General features: G+C 32.5%; 3 protein-coding genes across 3 annotated transcripts; 2 read left to right on the top strand and 1 right to left on the bottom strand.

Annotated features, from left to right (window-relative positions):
• Window positions 1-1,376: 1,376 nt before the first annotated feature.
• Window positions 1,377-5,283, top strand: LOC25498744 (GDSL esterase/lipase CPRD49). Its single transcript, XM_013593680.3, has 8 exons — window positions 1,377-1,504; window positions 2,238-2,352; window positions 2,554-2,699; window positions 3,018-3,095; window positions 3,364-3,504; window positions 4,304-4,377; window positions 4,458-4,607; window positions 4,698-5,283. The coding sequence occupies exons 2-8, from the start codon at window positions 2,313-2,315 to the stop codon at window positions 4,909-4,911; spliced, it is 843 nt and encodes a 280-aa protein (XP_013449134.2). The 5' UTR covers window positions 1,377-1,504; window positions 2,238-2,312; the 3' UTR covers window positions 4,912-5,283.
• Window positions 5,284-6,259: 976 nt separating this feature from the next.
• LOC25498743 (GDSL esterase/lipase CPRD49) lies at window positions 6,260-9,466 on the top strand. The gene is made up of 6 exons (XM_013593679.2): window positions 6,260-6,416; window positions 7,805-7,882; window positions 8,124-8,273; window positions 8,461-8,534; window positions 8,668-8,817; window positions 8,914-9,466. Exons 1-6 carry the CDS (start codon window positions 6,318-6,320, stop codon window positions 9,134-9,136), a joined length of 774 nt encoding a protein of 257 aa, XP_013449133.1. The 5' UTR covers window positions 6,260-6,317; the 3' UTR covers window positions 9,137-9,466.
• Window positions 9,467-11,608: 2,142 nt separating this feature from the next.
• On the bottom strand, window positions 11,609-16,939 carry LOC25498742 (LIMR family protein At5g01460). Its single transcript, XM_013593678.3, has 14 exons — window positions 16,285-16,939; window positions 16,096-16,181; window positions 15,134-15,249; window positions 14,909-15,019; window positions 14,493-14,591; window positions 14,264-14,386; window positions 14,004-14,066; window positions 13,852-13,916; window positions 13,585-13,694; window positions 13,374-13,488; window positions 13,211-13,276; window positions 12,700-12,810; window positions 12,221-12,287; window positions 11,609-12,127 (listed from the first exon to the last, which is right to left on the bottom strand). The coding sequence occupies exons 1-14, from the start codon at window positions 16,632-16,634 to the stop codon at window positions 12,080-12,082; spliced, it is 1,530 nt and encodes a 509-aa protein (XP_013449132.1). The 5' UTR covers window positions 16,635-16,939; the 3' UTR covers window positions 11,609-12,079.
• Between the last annotated feature and the right edge of the window lie 5,165 nt (window positions 16,940-22,104).

The raw sequence follows: 22,104 nt of genomic DNA, 5'->3' as shown, positions 1-22,104 counted from the left end.
CAAAACAAAAAGTACATGTATATTATGACTTTATTGTCGTACTATAATGGTTGTTAAAATATCTTTTTCCAATAATTAAAGATATTAGATTGGACAAGTAAACGTAGCTTGTGCATAAAAATTAATACGTGTATAGAAATAGAAAAAATAAACAACTACCAGTATAAGTCTTCATAAGTAGTATAAGTCCATTTTAAAATACCATGAGTACGTAACTCATAAGTTGAATTATCTCCTCCTTGGAGCGAACATTTTGTATTTTAAATACTATGAGTATTTAACTCATAGACTGTATTTTCTCAATCGTCTGAGTTTATAATGATTGTTAAACTCATAGGTTGCATTATCTCTTCGTTGGAGTTAACAAAAATTACCACAACACTCACAATATTAATTCAAACATTAAAAATGACAAAATTACCCGACATATGTTACTATGAATAATTCTATACTACGTCTTTTGTAAGTTCAAGTAAGCCACATCTACGCAACATATGTTACTTTAACAACATGTTGTTTCAACCGACTCAGCTGTAATTACTAGACATTTTACAGTAAATTAAAGAATTTTTCTAGTTACACCCTATTTAATTCTTGTTACACCCTAAAATGACAAAATTATCCTTTAGTAAAATTTAATTTTTAAATTCACCCAAAACTCAGTTTAAGTATGTCATGTAAACTCAGTTTAAGTAGACCATGTAAACTGAATTTAGGTGTACATACTTAAACTGAAATTTGCGTTAACCTCCTCAACCTTGTTTAATCACTCTACTTAATCTTATTTTAAGTGGGTACATGTAAACTCAGTTTACATGTACAAATTTGGTTTACATGTATCTACTTAAAGTGAATTTAACTTAACATCAACATTTAAATGAATGTTTACTTAAATTTAATTAGCGTTAACACGTGGTGCACCATCAAATACTCGTCGCTTGTAGAGTGCATAATATATCAGCACGTTGAACAACAAGAAAAAAATAGAAACTCATCCTCATTAAATAAAAAATAAATTCACTTACCTATATGCAATAGACTATGGATAAAAGACGTTTTGATTCACTCTTTAATCTTTCATTGGAATTGATTGAATATCTATGATTGTTTGTTGGTGAAAGATGGTGATAATTTAGAGTAACAATAAATCAAGGTTTTAAAAAAATTTATATGAAAGAGTAATTTTGGTATTATTGTGAAATTTCAAGTAAATTTAGATGTAACAAAATATATGGGATGAGGCAAGAAAAATTCTAAATTAAATTGAAAAGGTCAGACACTATGACTTTGTCGGTACAAGTTCAATGCAAGTTGGTGGATATAGTTGGAATATCATTAATTTTCGACATATCAATGCTAGTTCGTTCATTCAATTTTGCAAGTTTGATCATTTGATTTCTTATGATGTATTTCCTGCAGTAAAGTTGTGAAGTTTATTGTGATTCAAAGCAATTTGGCTGAAATATCGTGATCTAGTGGCAGCAATGTAATTTTGCATCGTTAGGTAACTTTCTTGCTTTGTGCAGCTTTTCCCCTCTGAGCTTTTCATGTTTCATGAAAAATAAAGTTTTGGTTTCAATGTTGTTTTGCTTTATTAAGTAATGATTTAGTCTTGGAGGAATCTGAAATCTCTTCCAATCGATGAGGTAGTCTTAGCTATCTTACAGCTTTGAGGAAATCGGTTCCTGGTCGGAGACCCTTATTCAATTGGTTCAACTTCGTTTTCTTGTCCGCTCCTCGGATATGTACAACTTTTTTTGTTGAACTTTTCGATGTAGTCTCGAACATTCTCTCTCTTTCCTTGGATGATAGCTTTCAAGGTCGCAACCTTCTTGGTTTGCCTTCTCGATGTAGTGAAATGGGTCGTGAATTGTATACATAGTTCCTCCCAAGAGTCGATGGACTCTTCTCTCAAGCTTTTGCATAATTTCAAGGCTCCCATTAGGCACCGTGAAAAGAGCCTAAATTTGACCGCTCCTCGAACGTTATGATACTTGAGGACGACTTCAATGTTTTCAATGTATTCATTTGCATATGTGGTTCCATTTTACGGATCCATCCGGCTTTCCTAAACCTACTCGATTGCATGATTCTTGGATCCTCCTCGTGAACACACCTCCAAGAACACATTCTTATGTCAAAAAAATTGCTACACCATTAGTTTACACATCTGATACCTTTTCAGTGCCTTGAGTATGTTAATGATTAATCCATTTATCTTCCTTGAACTGATGCAGTGCTTCTCTTCAAAACAATACACCATCTGATCATAACATTGAGAAGATAGAGAAAATTATTTCAACTCATAAGTTATGGGATGCAGATTATCTACCTTTCAATTCTCTCTCTTTGGTAACTTTCTCTCTATCTATTTTGAACAATCATTCTCTCCCATCTAATTAATTTATTTTAATCATCGAACTCCCTACTAAATACACAAAAATCATCAAAATTAAAAAATAAAATCATCAATTGTGTTTATTGAGAGATAAGATAAGTTAGGAACAATAATGAGGTTCTTCCATCGTTCAATACAATCATATTATGGTGAAGGTTGGGGAGCAATAAAGAAGGTTCTTCCATTGCACAGTTGGGGAGCAACAATGAGGCCTAAATTTGTGTTGTTTGGTTCATCAATTGTTCAATACAGTTACTATGAAGGTTGGGGAGCTACACTTTCTCACTTGTACGCTCGTAAGGTATTATTATTTCTTCCTCTGACTATTAATACCGTAACGTTTTATTGGTTATGTACATTTTCGAAATAAAAGAGTCTAGTGACCAAGATCACACACCAAATGAAAAAAAACGAGTTCGAATCTATGTTCTAGAATATCAAAAGTCTCTTCGGTCTTTCAAAATATAAGGTGTACTTATAAATTTTTCACTTATAATTAAATATTGCCTATGAAAAATAAGAGTTTAGATAATCACATATATAGGCAAATATTAGAAATTATAAAACTTATATCACTGTCACAATTTTTTTTGGAAAACCTAACATTGATTTGATGTAGGCTGATATAGTTTTGAGGGGATATGCTGCTTGGAATTCAAGGCATGCTCTCCAAGTTTTGGATAGAATTTTTCCTAAGGTATTGAACATATGCATGTTGAAGGCAACTTAATTGCAGTTCTTCAAGTATTGTAATAGCCATTTTGATCCTTACTTTTCTACGGGCGATTTTGATTTTTTATATTTTTTTCCTTTTGCAATAAAGTGGTTTCCTGATATTTTTTCTCTCCCACTTTTAGTTGTCTAAAATAGTATAATCATGATATTTAGAGACTAGAATTATTAAATAAGTTTTGCAACAGATACATATAAGTTTTAATGTTTTTTATATTTCATCTCTAATACAGAATGCCGCTGAACAACCAGCATTGGTGATTGTCTACTTTGGTGGTAATGATTCTTTTCGTCCACATCCAAGTGGTCTTGGTCCTCATGTACCATTGGAGGAATACATAGAAAATATGAGGAAGATTGCTATCCATATAATGGTAAAAGATTGCTATCCATATAGAAATCATGTATATTAGAACCCAATTTAAATGTTTAATGAATATATTCCTTAAAAAAATGTTTAATGAATATATTTATATTTTGAATATCCGAAAATATAGTTAATGATATTCAAAATACACAATAACGTTTAAAAGAGATGACACATGTCTCTTTTAACTTTACCAAAGTCTTATGTTTGAATTCAACATTAAACATTCATCATGATTAAAACTTTTAGTAAGAATTTGCAGTCCATTTAAGTTTTATAAAGCTTGAGGGGTTTATCTATGCAGTTATGTACATAGAATACATAGTTAAAAAAAATAAATCAAAATCATGGTGCATTATGTATTTGTGTTCAATGGATGGTTGTTGAGATGCAATATATTGTTATTGTTATATTCATTAACAATCCTCTAAACATAATTAATCACATATTTAAATTCAATAACTATCCAAATTGATGTCAAAATGTATTTTTGTGTCAATATCATTTGATGGTTAAAATAGTCATACTAGAGTTTCATCTTCTTATTTACTAATTGTTATTATCACATAACCTATTTTAGTAATATTTTTTACAACTCTAATTTGATTAATTTCTTTTGAAACGACACAATTGCATAAAAAATAAACTGAAGAATAGTTTCATGCTTCATGAAATTCTTATGTACTTTGTGTATAAATTTCATCTCATATTTTATTTCCTCTTATAATCAATAATAAATTTTTGTTTTTATTGTTAATTTTTTTATTATGAATGTTAATTTTGACATAATTCCTAATAATTGACAGAGCCTATCACAGAAAACTCGTATTATATTTCTCAGTAATCCTCCAATCAATGAGGCACAAATGAAGCATCACATGTAATAACCTTTGATATTCTCATTTCCTAATTATTCTACGATGATATATACTTTCTAACAAATTGTTTGAATGAGCCCAGTAATGAATTTGGGCAACCAATAAGAACAAATGAAGATTGTGGAATATATTCCGATGCATGTTTGGATATGTGTCGTGAGATGAACATAAAGGTCATTGATATGTGGTCTGCAATTCAGAAAAGAGATGATTGGAGAGATGTTTGTTTCATGTAAGTATGGTCTCATTTATTTGCACCTAAACTATAATGTTTCAAATTTGTTTATCCGTAATTTAATTAGGTGGTTTGATTATTTCTTAGTGATGGAGTTCATCTATCAAATGAGGGGAGTGAAATAGTAACAAAGGAAATATTGAATGTAATCAAAGAAGCAGAGTGGGAACCAAGTCTATATTGGAAGCTAATGCCAACTGAATTTGGAGAAGATTCACCTTATGATATAGTTTCTCTTGATGGGAAGACAACTGTTAATTACTCCAACGTGCCTTTCCCTGAAGATGTAGACTGGCCTTGATATATTGCGGGCATTATTTGGTCTCTTATTCGTGAATGATTAGGTATATCTTCAGCCGATCCGTCATGTATATTGGGTCATTTGATTCAGTTTGTTTAGTTAGGAAGTTATTCCAGATCCCTTCATTATACTTTGTTGTTGGTTTGGTTCTCGAGCATGTGGGTAATTTGGAAAGAAAGGAACAAGAGGATTTTTAATCAAAAGGAAGATCATATGTATCAACTTTTGGACAAGGTTAAGTTATTCTCTTTTTGGTGTTTGAAAGCAAATAACCATACTTTTGCTTTCAATTATCATAGTCGGTGGCTCAACCCTTTTGCATGGGTTTCACCTTATAATGTTTTCTTTCAATGAAATAGCTTTTCAAATTAACTGATAAAGTGATTGTACAAATTGAGAATAGTTTGATAGCATCAGATTTATGTCCAAAAAGAAGAACTAGAGTCTAAAAAAATTAAAACGTGTACCGAAGAAAGAAAAAGAAGTAACATATTTTTTTTTTTATTTAAGTAGGGGGTGGATATTAGACTTAATTTTTTTTTTAGGCCCATAATATTTGGAGGTCCGGCTTGGTTGAGCACCTTGCACTCCCCCAAGGTCGGGTTTGGCTAACACATTGTATGATCCATTTCCACTATAAGGTAGGAATATTCATTTTTAACATTACTCTTTCCTGAAATTTCCAATCAACCGAATCAAAAACTTTCTCAAAACCAACTTTAAATAATAACAACTCCCTTTCTTAACCTTCAGGTATCATCCACTACTTTATTTGCTATAAGAATTCCGTCCAAAATCTGTCTACCTTTAATAAAAATTGACTGAGAGTTTGAAACTAAAGTTCCCATCACTTTCCTCAATTTGTTTGCTAAGACTTTTGCTAAAACCTTATACATGCATCTCACCATAGAAATCAGCCAAAAATCAACAAGCTGTTGTGGATTTTGAACTTTAAGAATAAGAACTATAAAAATGTTATTGATACGTTTCGATAGCTTTCAGTTACAAGGGTATCAAATAATTCATCTATATTTAATTGTTTGTAGGAAAATACCAAATTCATCATATTTAATTGGCGAGTTGGCGTTCATTGACTGCTATCCTGTTGTTACTTCCTTTCATGAATTAACTACAGATAAATTAAGGTTGCAGCTGGCTTTCCATGAAAACCGTGACTTATACAAAATAAAAATGTCTATAAAAAATTAATAACTATCTGTATGGATCTTAAGCCCAATTTTATTGAACAAAACTACAAATAAATTAAGGTTAACGTGGCTTATAAAAAATTAAACGTGGCTAGTAAAAAACTAATAACCACCTAGTATAAATCTCTGCCTCATGATGCATAGTCTCGCATCATTTGTATCTTTGTGTTTATTGAGAAATAAGATAAGTTAGAAGCAATGAGGCCTAAATTTGTGTTGTTTGGTTCTTCCATTGTTCAATACAATCATTATGGTGAAGGTTGGGGAGCTACTCTTGCTCATTTGTACGGTCGTAAGGTACTCTAATTCCTTCCTCTTACAACCGTAGTAACATCCATCTCTTTTTTTAAGTACTTTTTGAGAAAATTTATAGCTAAATATAAATCCCTTTGTGGTCCGTAAGGGTTAACTCAACTTATAATGTTGGAATTTAGGTTGGACACTTTTACTTGAATTTGAACCCAATATAACATAGTTATGTGTGAAATTTAAGTGGTGTTTGTTTTCATCTACGGACAAGAAATCTCGGTAGATGTTCTTTAAGCCACAAGTCTTCCTACCATTGGACTAGATTGTCATCCTCTCAAGCTGATTTTTTCATACGAAAAAAAATATGTTAGAACAGCAATTAGTAACAGAAGATTAACAAGAAACAAAAATCCGTTCTACCAATGGTGCATACCTCTACGACTATAGAGCAGCTATAATTTATTGAATTAGGATTTCGATATTAGAATCAATATATATAGTACTAGTATTACTACAATACAATTCAGTTTACAATATTACACATAAAATGTTACATTTATGTGTCTATAAACCAGACACGAAGTCACATGTTTCTCTTTCTCAACGAGCATTAGAGTAAAGTTACATTTATAAGTGCCATTAATAGGAGTAGTTAATACTCCCTCCGTTTCAAAATACATGTCCATTTTGGAGAAATTGCAGTAACCAAGGACAAGCTAGTTTGACACAAAAGTTCCTATTATACCCTTGTCTTTGATTTCCTCCATTTTACATTTATTTACCCCATCTCATAATTACTCTCAATACCAATACCAAAATTAATTAAATTCAATCATCCTTCAATACCAATACATACTGACAATACCAATACATATGGTTCATCTAGTAAATCACATTGTTTTTGCTGCGGTTATGTATTGAAAATAGCATGCCAATACAATTTTTTTTCAACTTCTCTTATCATGCTTCGGTTATCAATTTTTTTTTTAAACTCAATTGAAAAAAGAGTCTTCAACTCTTTCATTGTGCAGAGATTCAACTTTCACAGACTTTCCTTTGTTTTCCATTTTTTTTTCGGTAGTTTTAATTATAAAAACTCAATTTTTATAAACAAATTAGAGAGTCCAATTAATTAGGAGTAGTTAGTTACGATGGATTAGAGTGCAGTAGTCATGGGAAAATAATTTCTTGGGAGAGTGCATGAGTAAATCTGCTTAAAATTGGGTCAACATTTATTAGTGGAAAATAATTATTGTGGAGAAAATCTAGAATCCAATTAATTGGTAGACAAGGGTAAAATAGACAAAATGTATCCTTAAACTATGAAATGGACATGTATTTTGAAACAAAAAATTTCTCTAAAATGGACATGTATTTTGAAACGGAGAAAGTAGTACATTAATCAACGACTTTTTTACTTATCATACACCATGTAGGTTGATATAGTTTTGCGGGGATATGCTGGTTGGAATTCAACGCGTGGTCTACAAGTTGTGGATGATATTTTTCCTAAGGTATTGATCTACAAGTATTGTCCTTTGCAATATTTTTAGGCATTATCTCAATTTTTTAATGAGTGGTTTTTTATTTGTCAAATTGAGAAGATTATATTGATTTACATAGTATTAAACATACTATAATGATCTTGCTGAATAAGGTTCACAACACACATAAGTTTTTGTTTATATTTGAATGTGATTATAAAATTTTGTCGACAATGATTGACCCTTGTGTTATTGGTCATCTCTAATAAAGATTTCCATTGAGCAACGAGACCAACCAGCATTGGCGATTGTGTATTTTGGTGGTAATGATTCTCATCTTCCACATCCAAGTGGTCTCGGTCCTCATGTACGATTGGAGGAATACATTCAAAATATGTGTAAGATTGCTAATTATCTAAAGGTAAAATTTGTCATAGTTGAGTTTCATTTTCCTATCTTAATTTGGTAAATTCCTTCCGAAACTACACCATTGTGGTATGGTAAAAAAGAAAGAAAAGAAACTGATGAAAAATTATTGTACATAAAATTCAACATTTATCTCATGATCTTGAATGTAAGTTTGACACAACTCCTAATGAAATTGACAGATAAATTCACCGAAGACTCGCCTTATATTCCTCAGTTGTCCTCCCATCGGTGACGAGCAAACAGAAGGCAACATGTAATACATACAATTGGTTTGCTATTTTTTATTGTTAATTTAATTATAATGTCACAGAAAATTCTAGAACCAATTAGATTCTTAATTCCTAACTTTTCTGTAATATATAAACAAATTGTTGTAATCAATCCAGTGATGCATTTGGGAAAGCAATAAGGACAAATGAAGTTCGTAAACAATATTCAGATGCACTTTTAAATATGTGTAGTCATATGAACATCAAGGCCATTGATTTGTGGTCTTTAATTCAGAGAAGAGATGATTGGAAAGAAGTTTGTTTCATGTAAGTGTGCTCTCATATATGTATGTCCCTATATTAATAAATATATATCAAATTTGCATTTCAATGATTTAATTAGATGATTTGGTTATTTTTTAGTGATGGAATTCATTTCTCTGCTGAGGGGAGTGAAATGGTGTCAAAGGAAATAATTAAGGTTATCAAAGAAGCAGAGTGGGAACCAAATCTATATTGGAAGACAATGCCAGTTGAATTTGGAGAAGATTCACCGTTTGATCCAATTCATCCATTGGATCCAACGAAAACTATTAATATCTCCAATATTCCATTCCCACATGGTGAGGATTGGGAGTGGGAGTAGACTTATGTCCCAAATTCAAGGATCCTTAGGGAATTTGCCTAGGGAAATATGGTAGTCTTCAATTTTATATGTTCAATAATAAATGGGTGATCATGACTTGATCGTGGTTATTCACCATGTGAGTAGTGAAATTTGATTTTGTTTGTGCTCAAGTTAAGCCAATTGGTGGGCTTAAGAAATTATGGCAGTCTTTAATCTTACATTTGTTCAACAATAATAAGGTGATCTGGTTTTTCATCATGTGATTAGTGATGTTTGACTTTGTGCTTTAATTGAGCCAATTGTTGTAACTACATCATTGTTTTATTTTATGGTTTTGGCTAAAGATTATACATGGTCTTATGTCATAAAAAATTATAACGGGGACTTTTTTTTTTGAGCAAATATAACGGGGACTTTTTGTCTTTAAAAGTTACTGAAATAAATTATTCTTAAAAAAAAACTCAATACAAACAATGAGTTTACTATTCTGGCGGTTGATTATTGACATATTATATTTGTTGTTATTAAGCACAAAGTTTAATATAAACCAAAATTCTTAACTGTGTAATCTAACCATCGATATTTACTTATGTTTTGTAAAAGTTTATTATGCACTTTTTTTTTAAGAAGTTAAGCGAAATTATATTAAAAATTTAAAATAGTCCCTCAAACACAAGAAGTGTCGGAAGAGACTGGAATCTGAGAAACTACACAACAGTTAGGCTGCAATACGAGCCGAAAAGCAACAGAAAAATTAAATTACAAAACAACTTGTAAACAACATAAAGGATTTAATCTCCAAGAAGAGTAGTCAAAATCGAATAGAATAAAGTACGCTTTCAACCACCAGTAAGTTTGGAGCTTAACCTTTTCTGCAAGCAACGCAAGCTATTCCAACTTATTGTGAAAAATCCTTCTCTTACGATCCTTCCATATGATAAAGAGAACCGAAATCCAAATAATATTAAAAGTCGTCCGAGAGTTCTTGGAATAATCGCCGATGCCTTCAAAATGAGTAGAATGAGCTAGAATATTCCCATGTAAAACTGTAGAAATTCTAACCTACCCGCCATCAGAAGCCATAGCCTCCCATAAAAATCACACATGAAGAAAAAATGGTCCAAGTCCTCTAACCCTCCACACAATGCCGAACAAGAAATTTGGGAAAATCAAGAACGTGTCTCCTACACAAATTGTCCTTCTTCGCTAATATATTCATAAACAGGCGCCAGACAAATATATTCACCTTTAATAGAACCGCCTTGAGCCACAACAAATGATTATAACCTTCATTGGGAACAATGTCAGTCGCAGTTAAGTAATTGTAAGCTGACTTAACTGTATAATTGTGTGAAGAATGAAGCTTCCACACCCACCTATCATCCACACCGACCTACAAAACAATAGAAGACAAACGGTCCGCACACTTTCCAACCTACCCTTCCTCCCTCGCATGCAACCTCCACCTCCACTTCTACCCCTCTCCATCAACCTCCCACCCCATCAAAAATATTTCCTCCACTGTGGCTTGCTTATTCTCCGCTAACTCAAACAGCCTACAAAAAGACCTAGCTAAAGGAACGTCATCAAGCCACGGATCCTCCCAAAATAAAGTGGACTTTCCATCCCAACCTTCCTAATAATATTATCCTCCAACCACCTGACATCTATATGCCCCTCCCCCGGTCGAATTTGGTTCAAATTAAGCCACCAAATCGACCCTCCTTCACCACCAAAATGCAGCCTTCCCCCATACCGCACCCCCAAAGTTTAATGAAATACCAACCAAATAGTGTGAAAGTTTTGTAACATTTGTGAAAGTAATGAAGTACCAAATAGTTTGAAAATTTTATAACGTTTGTGAAATTATTAATGAAGTACCAAATAGTTTGAAAAATTTATAAAATTTGTGACATTATTTTTAATGAAGTACCAAATATTTTGAAAATTTGGTAAAATTTGACAGTTGAACTAATGAAATTCAATGTTTATATTGAGTTATTAAGTTAAGTAACACATCCTATAGTTAATTTTGGAGACAAACATATTTCTATGTTGCGGCTTTTGTTACCTACTCCATCCGTTTTAAAATGAATGTTGTTTAAAGTTTTTACACATATATTAAAAAATGTATTAATTAAAAGAAAGAGATGTTATTTTACCACATTATCATAATTTACTATTGATTTGTTTTTCATTAAAGAAAAAATAATATTTTGGAAGTCATGTAATTGACTATTGATTTGACTATTATTAATTGAAGGGTATAATTGAAAAGAAAAAGATTCATTTTGAAACAATTTTTTTTAGCTAAAACGACATTCATTTTGAAACGTTAATTGGGTTATTATTGCATTGGAAACTGAAAGAGTATCATGTAAATTGGGTTTCGAAATATAAATTAATTAATTGCTTTGTTTCTTATACGAATGTAAAAAAAAAAATGTAATCAACAACTTTCAACGAAAGACTTGAAAACGGTAATGCACATTCTGAAGGTCTACTAGTTCATATCATTAGAAATATATTACACAAAGAATGAGCTGCACAAACCTCTGAACAAATAACGTAACAATGAAATTAAAAACTGCTCTTACAATTTTTTCTTTGGCAAGGGTTGCATAACCTCATAGTCTTGTGGGAATCCAGTACAATTTCGTGCACGCAACGTTACATTTAATTACATATATATTGAACAAAAGTGAATAACACAAATCAGACAAAGAAAGTCATGATACATACAAGGGCGGCAAAAGAAGCAATGACCCAAAGTTGCAGCTCAATCACCCAACTAATGAGTCAACTGCATAAAATGATTCTACTCGGATGATGATCAGCTTACCCTATAGCTCTCAACACGAAACAAATCTAGGCAAAGCATATCCAAAGATAAAAACCACTGAAGGAAGGATATGACAAGAGATAAGAAATTCCAAAACGGTCTGAGGGCTAAGCCACACCTCATGTAGACAATTGGAACCTGCCGCTAGGCTTTTTTCTTCTCCATCCCTGATAATTTCAAATCGAAAATCTTTTAGTATCAGCAAGAATAGTAACATACATAAAAAAGAGGGGGAAGATCCCTTTCTGAGATAAACTTACAACGGCAGCATAGTACACAAAGGTCAAGCCGGCCAAAATAACAAATGCATATTGAAATACATTGTACCTGTAATGTGATAACCAGTAAGTCATACAATATCACCGCGGAAAATAGACAATAGTCAAAAACTAAACCAATTTGGAAATCGTAGAGACTACTTCTAAAAGATAAATAAATAGAAACAAGTTCTACAGGCCTTTTGATTAAAACATGTCATGCCAAATTTTACTGTACATGTCTGACAACAGCCTTCATATTAGATATTATTGTTTGTCGATTTTGGTTTGAAGCAAGGTTTTATAAAGGACTTCAATTAAAAATATGGGGTTTTATCAAATGGGAAGATGGAAAAATAATAAGGCTTGTCACCGTGTGGTCTGAATTTACTAGTTACTAGTTACCAAAATAAGGTACAACTTTGCCAGTAAAAGTAAAGGGAAGGAGAAGCAGAAGAAACGAGAAATCCATCTTAACTCACTTGTACAAATATTTAATTCCACGAAGAGACTGCAAAGTGTGACCAAATATTTCCTGGGCTGCAGTTGCTTGTGCATAGTAGGCAAATGACGTGGAGCAAAACTGAATCACACTGAAAGGTAAAACAAAAAAACTTTCAGCAAGGTTGTTGCAGCATGGCGTTATCACAGGAAACACAAGCACCTTAAACTATGTAGAACACTGTTTGCAACACTACAAAACACTAGTAATAATACTCAAACAATTAATCAAGCAAATTCCTTTTGCCACTTATAAATTTTAAAATTCAAAAGGGGGAAATCAAAGCCCAACAGTATCATCACCATTTTGAATTTCACTCTTCTGAAGCTCTTTATATTATATAAATTTCACTCTTCCGAAACTCTTTATATTATATATGCAGCTAAAGAATAATAAAGCAATATTAAAAACATTACCATGCTCTGAGTTATAGAGTTAGATTATATAAACATAATAGCATACTTGGAACTGAAGGTACAGACTATACTGACCTAATGGAACAAAGAAGGATAAGGCCCACATTAAACAGAAAAGAGTTCATGAGAGTTGCTCCCCACCTGCAAGAGGCATGTTCACAGTGAATTATCAGTAAAGTGCATTAAAACGCCCAAAACGGAAAATAAAACGATGAAAGTGACGGGAAAGTTGAATTACTTCATGGGATGTATGGTGATGAACACTAGTCTCAACCCAAGCATCGTGGCACCAGCAATCACAGCAAGGAGAAGGTAGAAGCAGAAAAATGCAAACGCGGCTGTGCCAAGCAGACCTATAAAATCAGCATAAAACAAATCAGTAATTATACATAGCTGAGGAAAGAGAACATATAGAAAAGCTAGAATATGCATTCCAATTTCCAACATACCCCAGATATCATCTAGCTTGATGAAAACTTCATTCAGGAAAGGAGAAAGGGGAGGATTAATTAATAAATAGATAATAATATGAGCAATCCATGCTACTGAAACAATCAGCCTGTCAAATAATTCAAAAACTTGGGTTAGATATTACATGGGAATCGTACCTGCGTAACAAAGCAATCTTTGTAAAACTATGTACTGCTATAATGTAAGAAAGCATCATGCATTTATATGAATCATAGCAACTTTTATTGTTGTGTATCATTGCATACCCTAGAATTCCCAAAACAAGTTTCGCCAGATAACCAAGAACTGTTAGTGCCCATGATGTCTCAGCCTGCATTCATGCAGGATCAGTTAGCAGGGAAAACATTACACATTGATTATGCCAGGAAGTTAAAAAGTAAGCAATCTGAATAACGACCTTTTCCCCTTGTGGATACATCTCTTCAAGAAGCTTCACGTCTTCTTCTAATTGATACAACTCCTGAAAAATTATTTTAGATAAGCAAATTATTGGAACCACAACACTGCCTATGAACACTTCAGTAACTGTACAATTTCTTCCCCAAGCTACAACTGTATGTGTTAAATTATTATTCTTTCGAAAGCCCAAGCCAACAAGGATATCCACCTAAAAATAACGCAATAAAAGCTAACGATAAATCGCCAACACTTCCTTACCTTTTCTACTGCTTTAACATTTTTACGATGTTTTCTACCCTTTGCACCACCTCTTTCTTCCTGATGGAGTGACTCAGCTGCTTTCTTTAATTCTTTTGCTTTTTTACCAAGTTCGGTTGCTTCCTGCAATATCCAACCGCATCATAAATATCGTATGGCATATCATTAAAGAATTGTACATTTAAACAACAACTCAATATAACTATTTAAGTAACAACACATATATCACCTTGATATACTGTGAGCGAGTGATAACAGCCTTTGGCCGCCGGATAAATGAAAATATAAGTCCAAGTGGAAGGCAAGCAATACCAACACCACCAAATATCTGGATTGAATAGTGAGAACACAATGGTTAATGTCATGAATACAAAAACTAGTAATTAATATAATGCGCTACGGAAGGCTCATGTAAATCATAACAAGAGACTGCTTCTTGAGTGCAGTAATTTTATATCTAGAAAATTAACACAATATCATTCCGTAATGAGAATATAACAACATAAAATTCTAATTGATAAACATTACATGAGAGTTGTAGCATTGGCTAATATAATAATGTTAATCAAAGTATTACAAGCAAGCCTAACCTATGCTGAATACGAAGCAGGTTTTATTAATAAGTATAATTTTATGAATACTTACAGCAAAAAGCACAGATCCAACGATAGTAGCAAGAGCCACAACATATTCAGGAAAAGTTGATCGCATGGTCCATGTTTTCTCTGATGAAGGACTAGCAGAGTATGCAGAGCACTGTTAAGGACAAAGAGGACAGAAAACCAAAATGAGTAAGAATAAAAATTCAAAATGTTACTTCTGAAAATAACAGAAGTAGAAAAATAATAAACTATTACAGGAGGAAAATACCTGATGGACACCATTTCCAACACATGGGTTACCACTATTGAGTCCCCATGAGCCAGGAAATGCTTCTGTCGATGAAGAGAGATGCCTAACAGTAAAATCCACCTTACCAACAAGCCCTATTAAATAATCACACAATAAAATTACAATCAAACAAACCTCATATTAAACCACTAATTTTATTAATCCATCACCAAAAACTAGTCATAAATCACAAAAATTTTGTTGAGCAGCACTTCCTTTAAAATCAGCAATATTTGAAAATCTACACTCTTACTCCACTTCTATTATACTAACTCACCCAAAAACACATACTTTTTCCACATTAAGAGGCAACTGTACTAAAACAGCCGTCAAACAAATTCAATCTATTCCGAACAGGCTAACACCCAACATTAGCAACTAAAGCAGACACAAATAGCTTCCCATTTCCCATGATCTTCCTAGCGTATGTTTAGTTATATGTTGAAATCACGCCGCATCTAAATTCTCACGTCTCAATGGCCTTTTTCCGCGGAATTTGCGAAGCTACAATATGGTCTTTCAACCTTGCCACACATTGTCACCACAATTACCTAATCCTGTCACCAGACTAAATGAGCACCTAGTCCAAGACTCATTCACTAAACTAAGAACCACAATACCCAACACATTCCCTCACATAAACTCTGAAATAGCAACTCCTCTCCACCTACATTGCTCTAGAAAAACCCACTAAAATTTACTTCCCTCCCAGAAAAAAACCCAGATAATGTACCAAGTCTCACTCACTCTATATCTAGTTCCGGTTATTGACCCAAATGCATTAATTACCCGAACCCCACATTTTCTTATCAAACAAATCCAAATAGGTTTCACATAATCATCTTATCCTCAAAAACAGACTTCAACTGACACAGATATAGTAAGAGAAAAATGTGCAATACAAAGTTCAAAATCAAACAAAAAGTTCATATGATCCATACCATACAAAATTCCCAAAACAAGAGCACAAACTACGGCAGTCGACACCATCCACATCAATGCACTCTTAATCCTTTTACCAATACTCCTGCAATCAAATTCCACAAACACCAAAAACATTTCAAATCCAAAAAAACAAAACAAAAAAACGTTTTTTTTTTTAAATCTTCACACAAACAAAAACAACGTACTTGTCCTGGTCTCCTTCATAATAGAACATTGCAAAAGGAATAACGAAGAACACAAGAATAGCATCGATAATATAAACCGCAAGCCACAAATTCTTCATCGGGAGCGTGAGATTACACGCGCCATTATAAATAGCATGCCGGCAAGCTTGCCGATTTGCTACATCCGCCGGAAGCATCAATATCGAAATCGCAGCAACCGATAATCCCAAAACAACAACAAATTTAGGAAAATAAGCCTGATTAACATCATCAGGATGCTGATAGTTCACGAGAAGATACACATTGACGAGAAACACGATTACACATACAACAATGGCGACAATCACAAGGGCGAGGTTGAAATCGCCCATATCGAATGGAATTTGTGAAATTCGATTTGGGGATTTTGTGAATTGGGAATTAGGGTTAGGGTTAGTTTGGATCTGATTTGGGGAATGGAGGGATTTGGTTAACGGTGGTGGTGGTTTTGCTACGGTAACGGTGATGGAAATGATGGGGAAGATGGAGTTACGGTTATGTCCTTGTGGAAGTTATGAAGAAGAGAGTGGGGGTGGTGGGACTGGGATGGGTATATATGTAATTTGGCGGGGATGTTTTGCTGTGTGAGAGAAATTCAAACCAGGCTGTTACGACAAATTATAAAATCGAGAGATGATGACGCGGTTTTGTTTGAAAGTGGGTGTTGCTGTATTGGGCTTAACAAGTGTTCTATCTGGGCTATTCGTGTTTGGTCGGGTTGATAATAAGGAAATGTCCAAAGTGCCCCTTGATTTTTTGGATTTTATAATCCAATTTTTTTTTTTTTTTTTTCATTTTACATTGAAAAAAACTGGCCACGGTGTCTAGAAGTTCTAACTCAACTAGAAAATGCCGAAATTGAAAGGTCAGACGTCGTGACCTGGATTTGAACTCATGATCTCACAGTTGTATGTGAGTTTAATTTAAGTGGATTACCATTTCATTTAAAAACAAAAAAATACCTAGCCACGGTCAAAAGTCATGCTTGAACCGAGATAAACTACTTATTCAATGTTTACACATTTAAATTATAATTCATTTTTACGCATCTGGGTTTTATAATTCAAACACAACATTTACATGTTTTGAACCTTCTTGTGATAAATAACAAATTTCATCATTTTTAATAAGGGGGGTGCAAATTTCAAATTTCACAATTCTTTCTCATCCCTTTACATAGTACATATTCTAAATTTATCATCCTTTACATGGTACATATTATAAAAAGTAAAAACTGAATAAGCAAGAGGCGAGGGGGTGTAAATATCATATATTCACATGATTTATGACCTTTTTATATTGTATATGTTTCTCTTCTCGGGTTAACCATTCGCACTCATTCGTATATGATGTTTTTTTTTTTGCTTAAATAGGTCTTTCGTCCCTGTAAATATAGGTCATTTGAATTTTTCTCCCTGAAGTTACTAATCTTTCCAATATGCCACTGCAAAATTTAATCATTTGACTTTTAATCTAATTAGGTTCGTATGTTCGTATTTGCAGGGAGGAAAGAACATTTTTTTTATAACGTTCATATGTTCGTATATATGATGTTGTGATACGGTGTTAGATTTTATGTGCCAAACAACATGATTATTCTTTCAAGAAAAAGAAAAAAAAGATAACACGGTTGTTAATTATAAGACTTGAAGAAAATTGAAGTGATAATTTTAGTTTTACAAATGCAATTAAAAAAGAAGAACATTTTACTCCTCTGAATTGTAGTAAATTCTTTATTTTTTTCATCGTCTAAAAGTGTGCTGGCTATTTATAAAATCCATCTATGGCCATAGTCAAGTTGGTTCTTCAACCAAATTGAAGCACTTTTTTGACGAAAAAGTGTAGCCCATCAGAATATCATATGAAGAGAGACTAGTCGACGTACAAATAAACTATGATCGGTACTTTATTTAGTGCATGATTGAATATACACATACAATTTAAAGCAAACACAATTCATTTACACAGTCAACTAATTGAGTTTAATCATTTTGTGACGTCAGTGAAAATTGTAACCTTACATGTTCTCCGTCTAGATGCAGAAACAATTAGATCACTTTGCAACACTGGCACCCATGAGCTCTATACATACTCATGATGTCATTATATAACATTTGAAAAATATTTGTTTTTGAGTTAGAATGATTAATTTTGGCCAATTTTTTTTTATTTAAAGGAATTTTAGCCAAAGTTATTGTACTGATTTTCTTAGACTTTTTCTTACATACTTTTTTTTTTATATTTAATTTTTATTTGACTAGAAAAAAAAAATCCGATTAAAATTTGTAAAACTAATTTTAGATACACTTTATTATACAAATTTGTTTTTTAGAAAAAAATCTGATTAAAATATTTTAACATTCATAAAATAAAATAAAAATCTACATATAGTTTCAAAAAGAAACCAATTTTACCGTAAAATTAGATTCTTTTTTAGAGGTAAATTGTAGTCTGTAGTAGTTAATTTTAAAGGAGAAAACTGTTAGCAACATGGATGAGTTCAGATCCTCTCCATTTTCTATTGTCTCAATTTGTTCCATTACTCTAGTTTTAAAAATATAAATGCAAAAATGTGACAAATGGAGTTCGGGTATGCTCCATTTAGGCTAAGCTCCATTTACTTCATTTAGGATTTGGATGCAAGACATGTGACAAAAAAATATTCAAACGGTTGAGATTTTAAATTAAAAAATAAATATTTGTAATATTTATTTTTTAATTTAAAATCTCAACCGTTTAGAGAGGTGATATTTGTTATGAAAGGCATCCGCTAGAAATGCAAGAATTCTTCTTTGAAAAATAAATTAAATTAAATTAAGGAACGTGAGCGGGAAACATGGATACTTTAGAGATAGAATTAACGGCTAACATGGATGTATTTGTGGGTCTTCGTTAGATTAGTTTTTGTAACAATAAAGTATTTTTCTATTTAAAAACTTTAGCAATGGGGAGAACAAACAGAGAGAGAAAAAATGAAAAAGATTTAACTAAGTATTATGGATTAAACACTGTATCTTCTTCTTAATACTCTTCCCGTATTTTATTTTAAGTTATATCATCTTTGGTCTTTAGAACTTAGTTCAACTGATATATGGACAATGCATAATATATGTAAGGTCTGCATTCGAACCGAATCCCGGTCACAAAAAAAAAAATTATACCATCTTCGCGAGGATGATGAATCAATGGTGATTTTCTTTTTATGATCTTGTGCTAGTTCAGCAATTAAAGGAGGTGTAGTTGTATACGAAATGCTTATAGTGTATCAATAGATCAATTCTTCCTTTTCAATAAAAATCAATTGTGACCTTGACCATTACCTACATGGTACGTAGTGTAGAACTAGGACCATAAATAAATCTGTTGTAGGATTGTGGTCAAAGGTCTTTTTCACAATCAGAAACTCTTCTACATTCTTCGCTTCATAATAAAAAGTAGGGATGACGATTAGATCCAGGCCCAATGGGCACCCGCAAAAAATACCTGCAATGGGTAGGGTAAAACTCCGCTTTCATGGATATGGGCATGAGTCCAGGTAATTACCCGCAAACTTTTTTTTTGAAGAATAATTACCCGCAAACTTAAAAGGATACGGGCACGGGTATGGGCACTATACTACCCAGCCCCGCAATCCGCATAGATGTTTCTATATAATTAAAAAGTATGGTATAATTAGAGCATCTTTAATGAAAGTATTTAAAGGTTGCATAAAACACATTAAACCGTAGCTTAACATATTTTTTACCATTGAGAAGGAATTACGCGGCAGCAAGCATTGCATAAACTTGTGTAAAGTATCTTAAATAACATATGGTTCGACTTGAAAATGAAAATGAGTATACCTTAAGAGGTTGTTTAAAATTTTCTAATTTAATTAAGAAAAATGCTAAAAATGTTCCTAAAAGTAGTAACTTTGATTGTTTATGAGTGACATTGCATCAGTTGTAAAATCAACTTTAGATTTCTTATTTTCTTTTGATGGGAGATGCTCAAATAGCAATAAGAAAAGCTTCCTTGCACAATTTGGTTTCTAGTAGTATCACATGATACAAATAAATACTACTACGGAATTGGTGGAGCCCTGCGCCTACGGCAACTTTCGTGCCACAAATTTGAAATCTCACGAGATGCACAATCTTTAAAGAGCAAGGACAGTATCAATTGCACTCATGATATTGATAGTTGTACTTGTCAATGTAAATCAATTGAGTTATTTATGAATTATTTGGGTTTTTGGGTTTAGTTAGTAGGGTGTAGTTGACTTGTGATCTTAGAATTAGTGTGTTTAACTCAAAATCTTATGTTCGTTTTGTGATGTCACTTTTGATGAGTTAGTTTGAAGTGGTATAGCCAAGAGTATCATCGGTGAGGATGTATCAAAATTGCAAACTTTTTGATGTCATATTTGATACTTGAATATGTATACTTTAGTGTTGTATTGATCTTTAGATGTATCAAAATTGCAAACACACTCACATGTTTCTTTTATTATCTTTGTGTATGTCTCGTTAGACATTTTCTCCCATCCCCTCATGGTTCTCATTTGGTTGTGTGGGTTCAACCTTTTTGTTGTTTTTTCATTGGTCTATGTCTTGGGACATTTTTTTAGGCTAAAATATGATTTTGGTCCTTGCAAATATGGCGAGTTTAGATTTTGGTCCATGGTAAAAAAAAAATTGAAATCAATTTCTGCAAAAAATTTTATTTTTTAAAAAGTCCTTGAACCCACTTTCTTGATGATTTGGCATATGTGGCATTTGATGAATGTACAAGAGTTAGCCACATGGCATTTAAATAAATATAAAATAAGTTAATAAATCAGAAATGTTTTTATTTATTTATATTTTAATTTCTTTATTTTAAAATAATTGAATTAGAAAGGGGGAAGAAGAAGAAAGCCGAGAAACTCATCTTCCTCCCCATCTAAAGTCCTTCATTCAATGTGTTCTCTCCTAACCAACTTTTCCAATTCTGAAAATTATTCCATCTTTAATCAAAACACAGATTATTGATTCGATTTCGTAAATTATCATTCGATTTTTAACCAAAATTCATCCCAAATTCATCAAGAACCATGAAAATATGGATTATAATATGTAATTATTTATGAATTTATTCCCATCTCCATGGGAACTTTATTCCCACCCTTTTCCTTACGAAAATTTTTCTATTCCCAGGAACATTTTATACTCGGGAATAAAATTTAGTAAACTTGTAACAAACATATGCATATATATTCCTATCTTTTTATCCCCAGAATCAACAAATATAACTTGAAACAAACACACCCTAAGATTTTCCCCCTTTCCTAATTCTTTACATTTAATTAAATCTTTATTTTAATTTTGACAAACAAAATTTATTTTAATTAAATTGCTTTATAAAATGTTTAAAATAAGTTAAGTGCCACATGTAACACCCCGTTTTCCCAACATAAAAATTTCTAAACATTTATCAGAGTAAACATCATAAACAACGGGATATCACATTTAACATAGTCCAAAACAGTTAAATAACAATTTAACCAAATAACTTAAACATTGCAGCGGAAATTATATTATAATCCATAAAACGCTTTGGCACGCAGGCTCCATCAATATAATCTCAAATAGTTAGTTCAATATCACAAATAGCATATTATTCACGTAATAGAACGAAGCATGCATAACATATAGCCCCATCTCGTTACGTATCAGAGCGACCTAGACGACACAGTGAAGGCAAGGCCACTCACGACGACAACTGGACACTAAGCACGATCCCCTGCAAGTTACCCATACGAAGGGCAACATTTTCAAGCAG

The sequence above is a fragment of the Medicago truncatula genome, chromosome 7 (assembly GCF_003473485.1).
Source record: "Medicago truncatula cultivar Jemalong A17 chromosome 7, MtrunA17r5.0-ANR, whole genome shotgun sequence".
NCBI classification, from domain to species: Eukaryota; Viridiplantae; Streptophyta; class Magnoliopsida; order Fabales; family Fabaceae; genus Medicago; species Medicago truncatula.
This window is presented reverse-complemented; position numbering and strand designations above follow the sequence as displayed.

Bases quoted from the DNA above. Each gene is read 5' to 3' on its own strand.
- LOC25498744 (XM_013593680.3), top strand. From the start codon at position 2,313: ATGGGATGCAGATTATCTACCTTTCAATTCTCTCTCTTTG. The intron at 2,353-2,553 runs GTAACTTTCTCT...ATTATGGTGAAG, and splicing joins CTTTCAATTCTCTCTCTTTG to GTTGGGGAGCAATAAAGAAG. The intron at 2,700-3,017 runs GTATTATTATTT...GATTTGATGTAG, and splicing joins CTCACTTGTACGCTCGTAAG to GCTGATATAGTTTTGAGGGG.
- LOC25498743 (XM_013593679.2), top strand. From the start codon at position 6,318: ATGAGGCCTAAATTTGTGTTGTTTGGTTCTTCCATTGTTCAATACAAT. The intron at 8,274-8,460 runs GTAAAATTTGTC...TGAAATTGACAG, and splicing joins AGATTGCTAATTATCTAAAG to ATAAATTCACCGAAGACTCG. The intron at 8,818-8,913 runs GTAAGTGTGCTC...GTTATTTTTTAG, and splicing joins TGGAAAGAAGTTTGTTTCAT to TGATGGAATTCATTTCTCTG.
- LOC25498742 (XM_013593678.3), bottom strand. From the start codon at position 16,634: ATGGGCGATTTCAACCTCGCCCTTGTGATTGTCGCCATTGTTGTATGT. The intron at 14,387-14,492 runs GTGATATATGTG...TGGATATTGCAG, and splicing joins CTCGCTCACAGTATATCAAG to GAAGCAACCGAACTTGGTAA. The intron at 13,277-13,373 runs GTAATTCAACTT...TGCCTCTTGCAG, and splicing joins ATCACCATACATCCCATGAA to GTGGGGAGCAACTCTCATGA.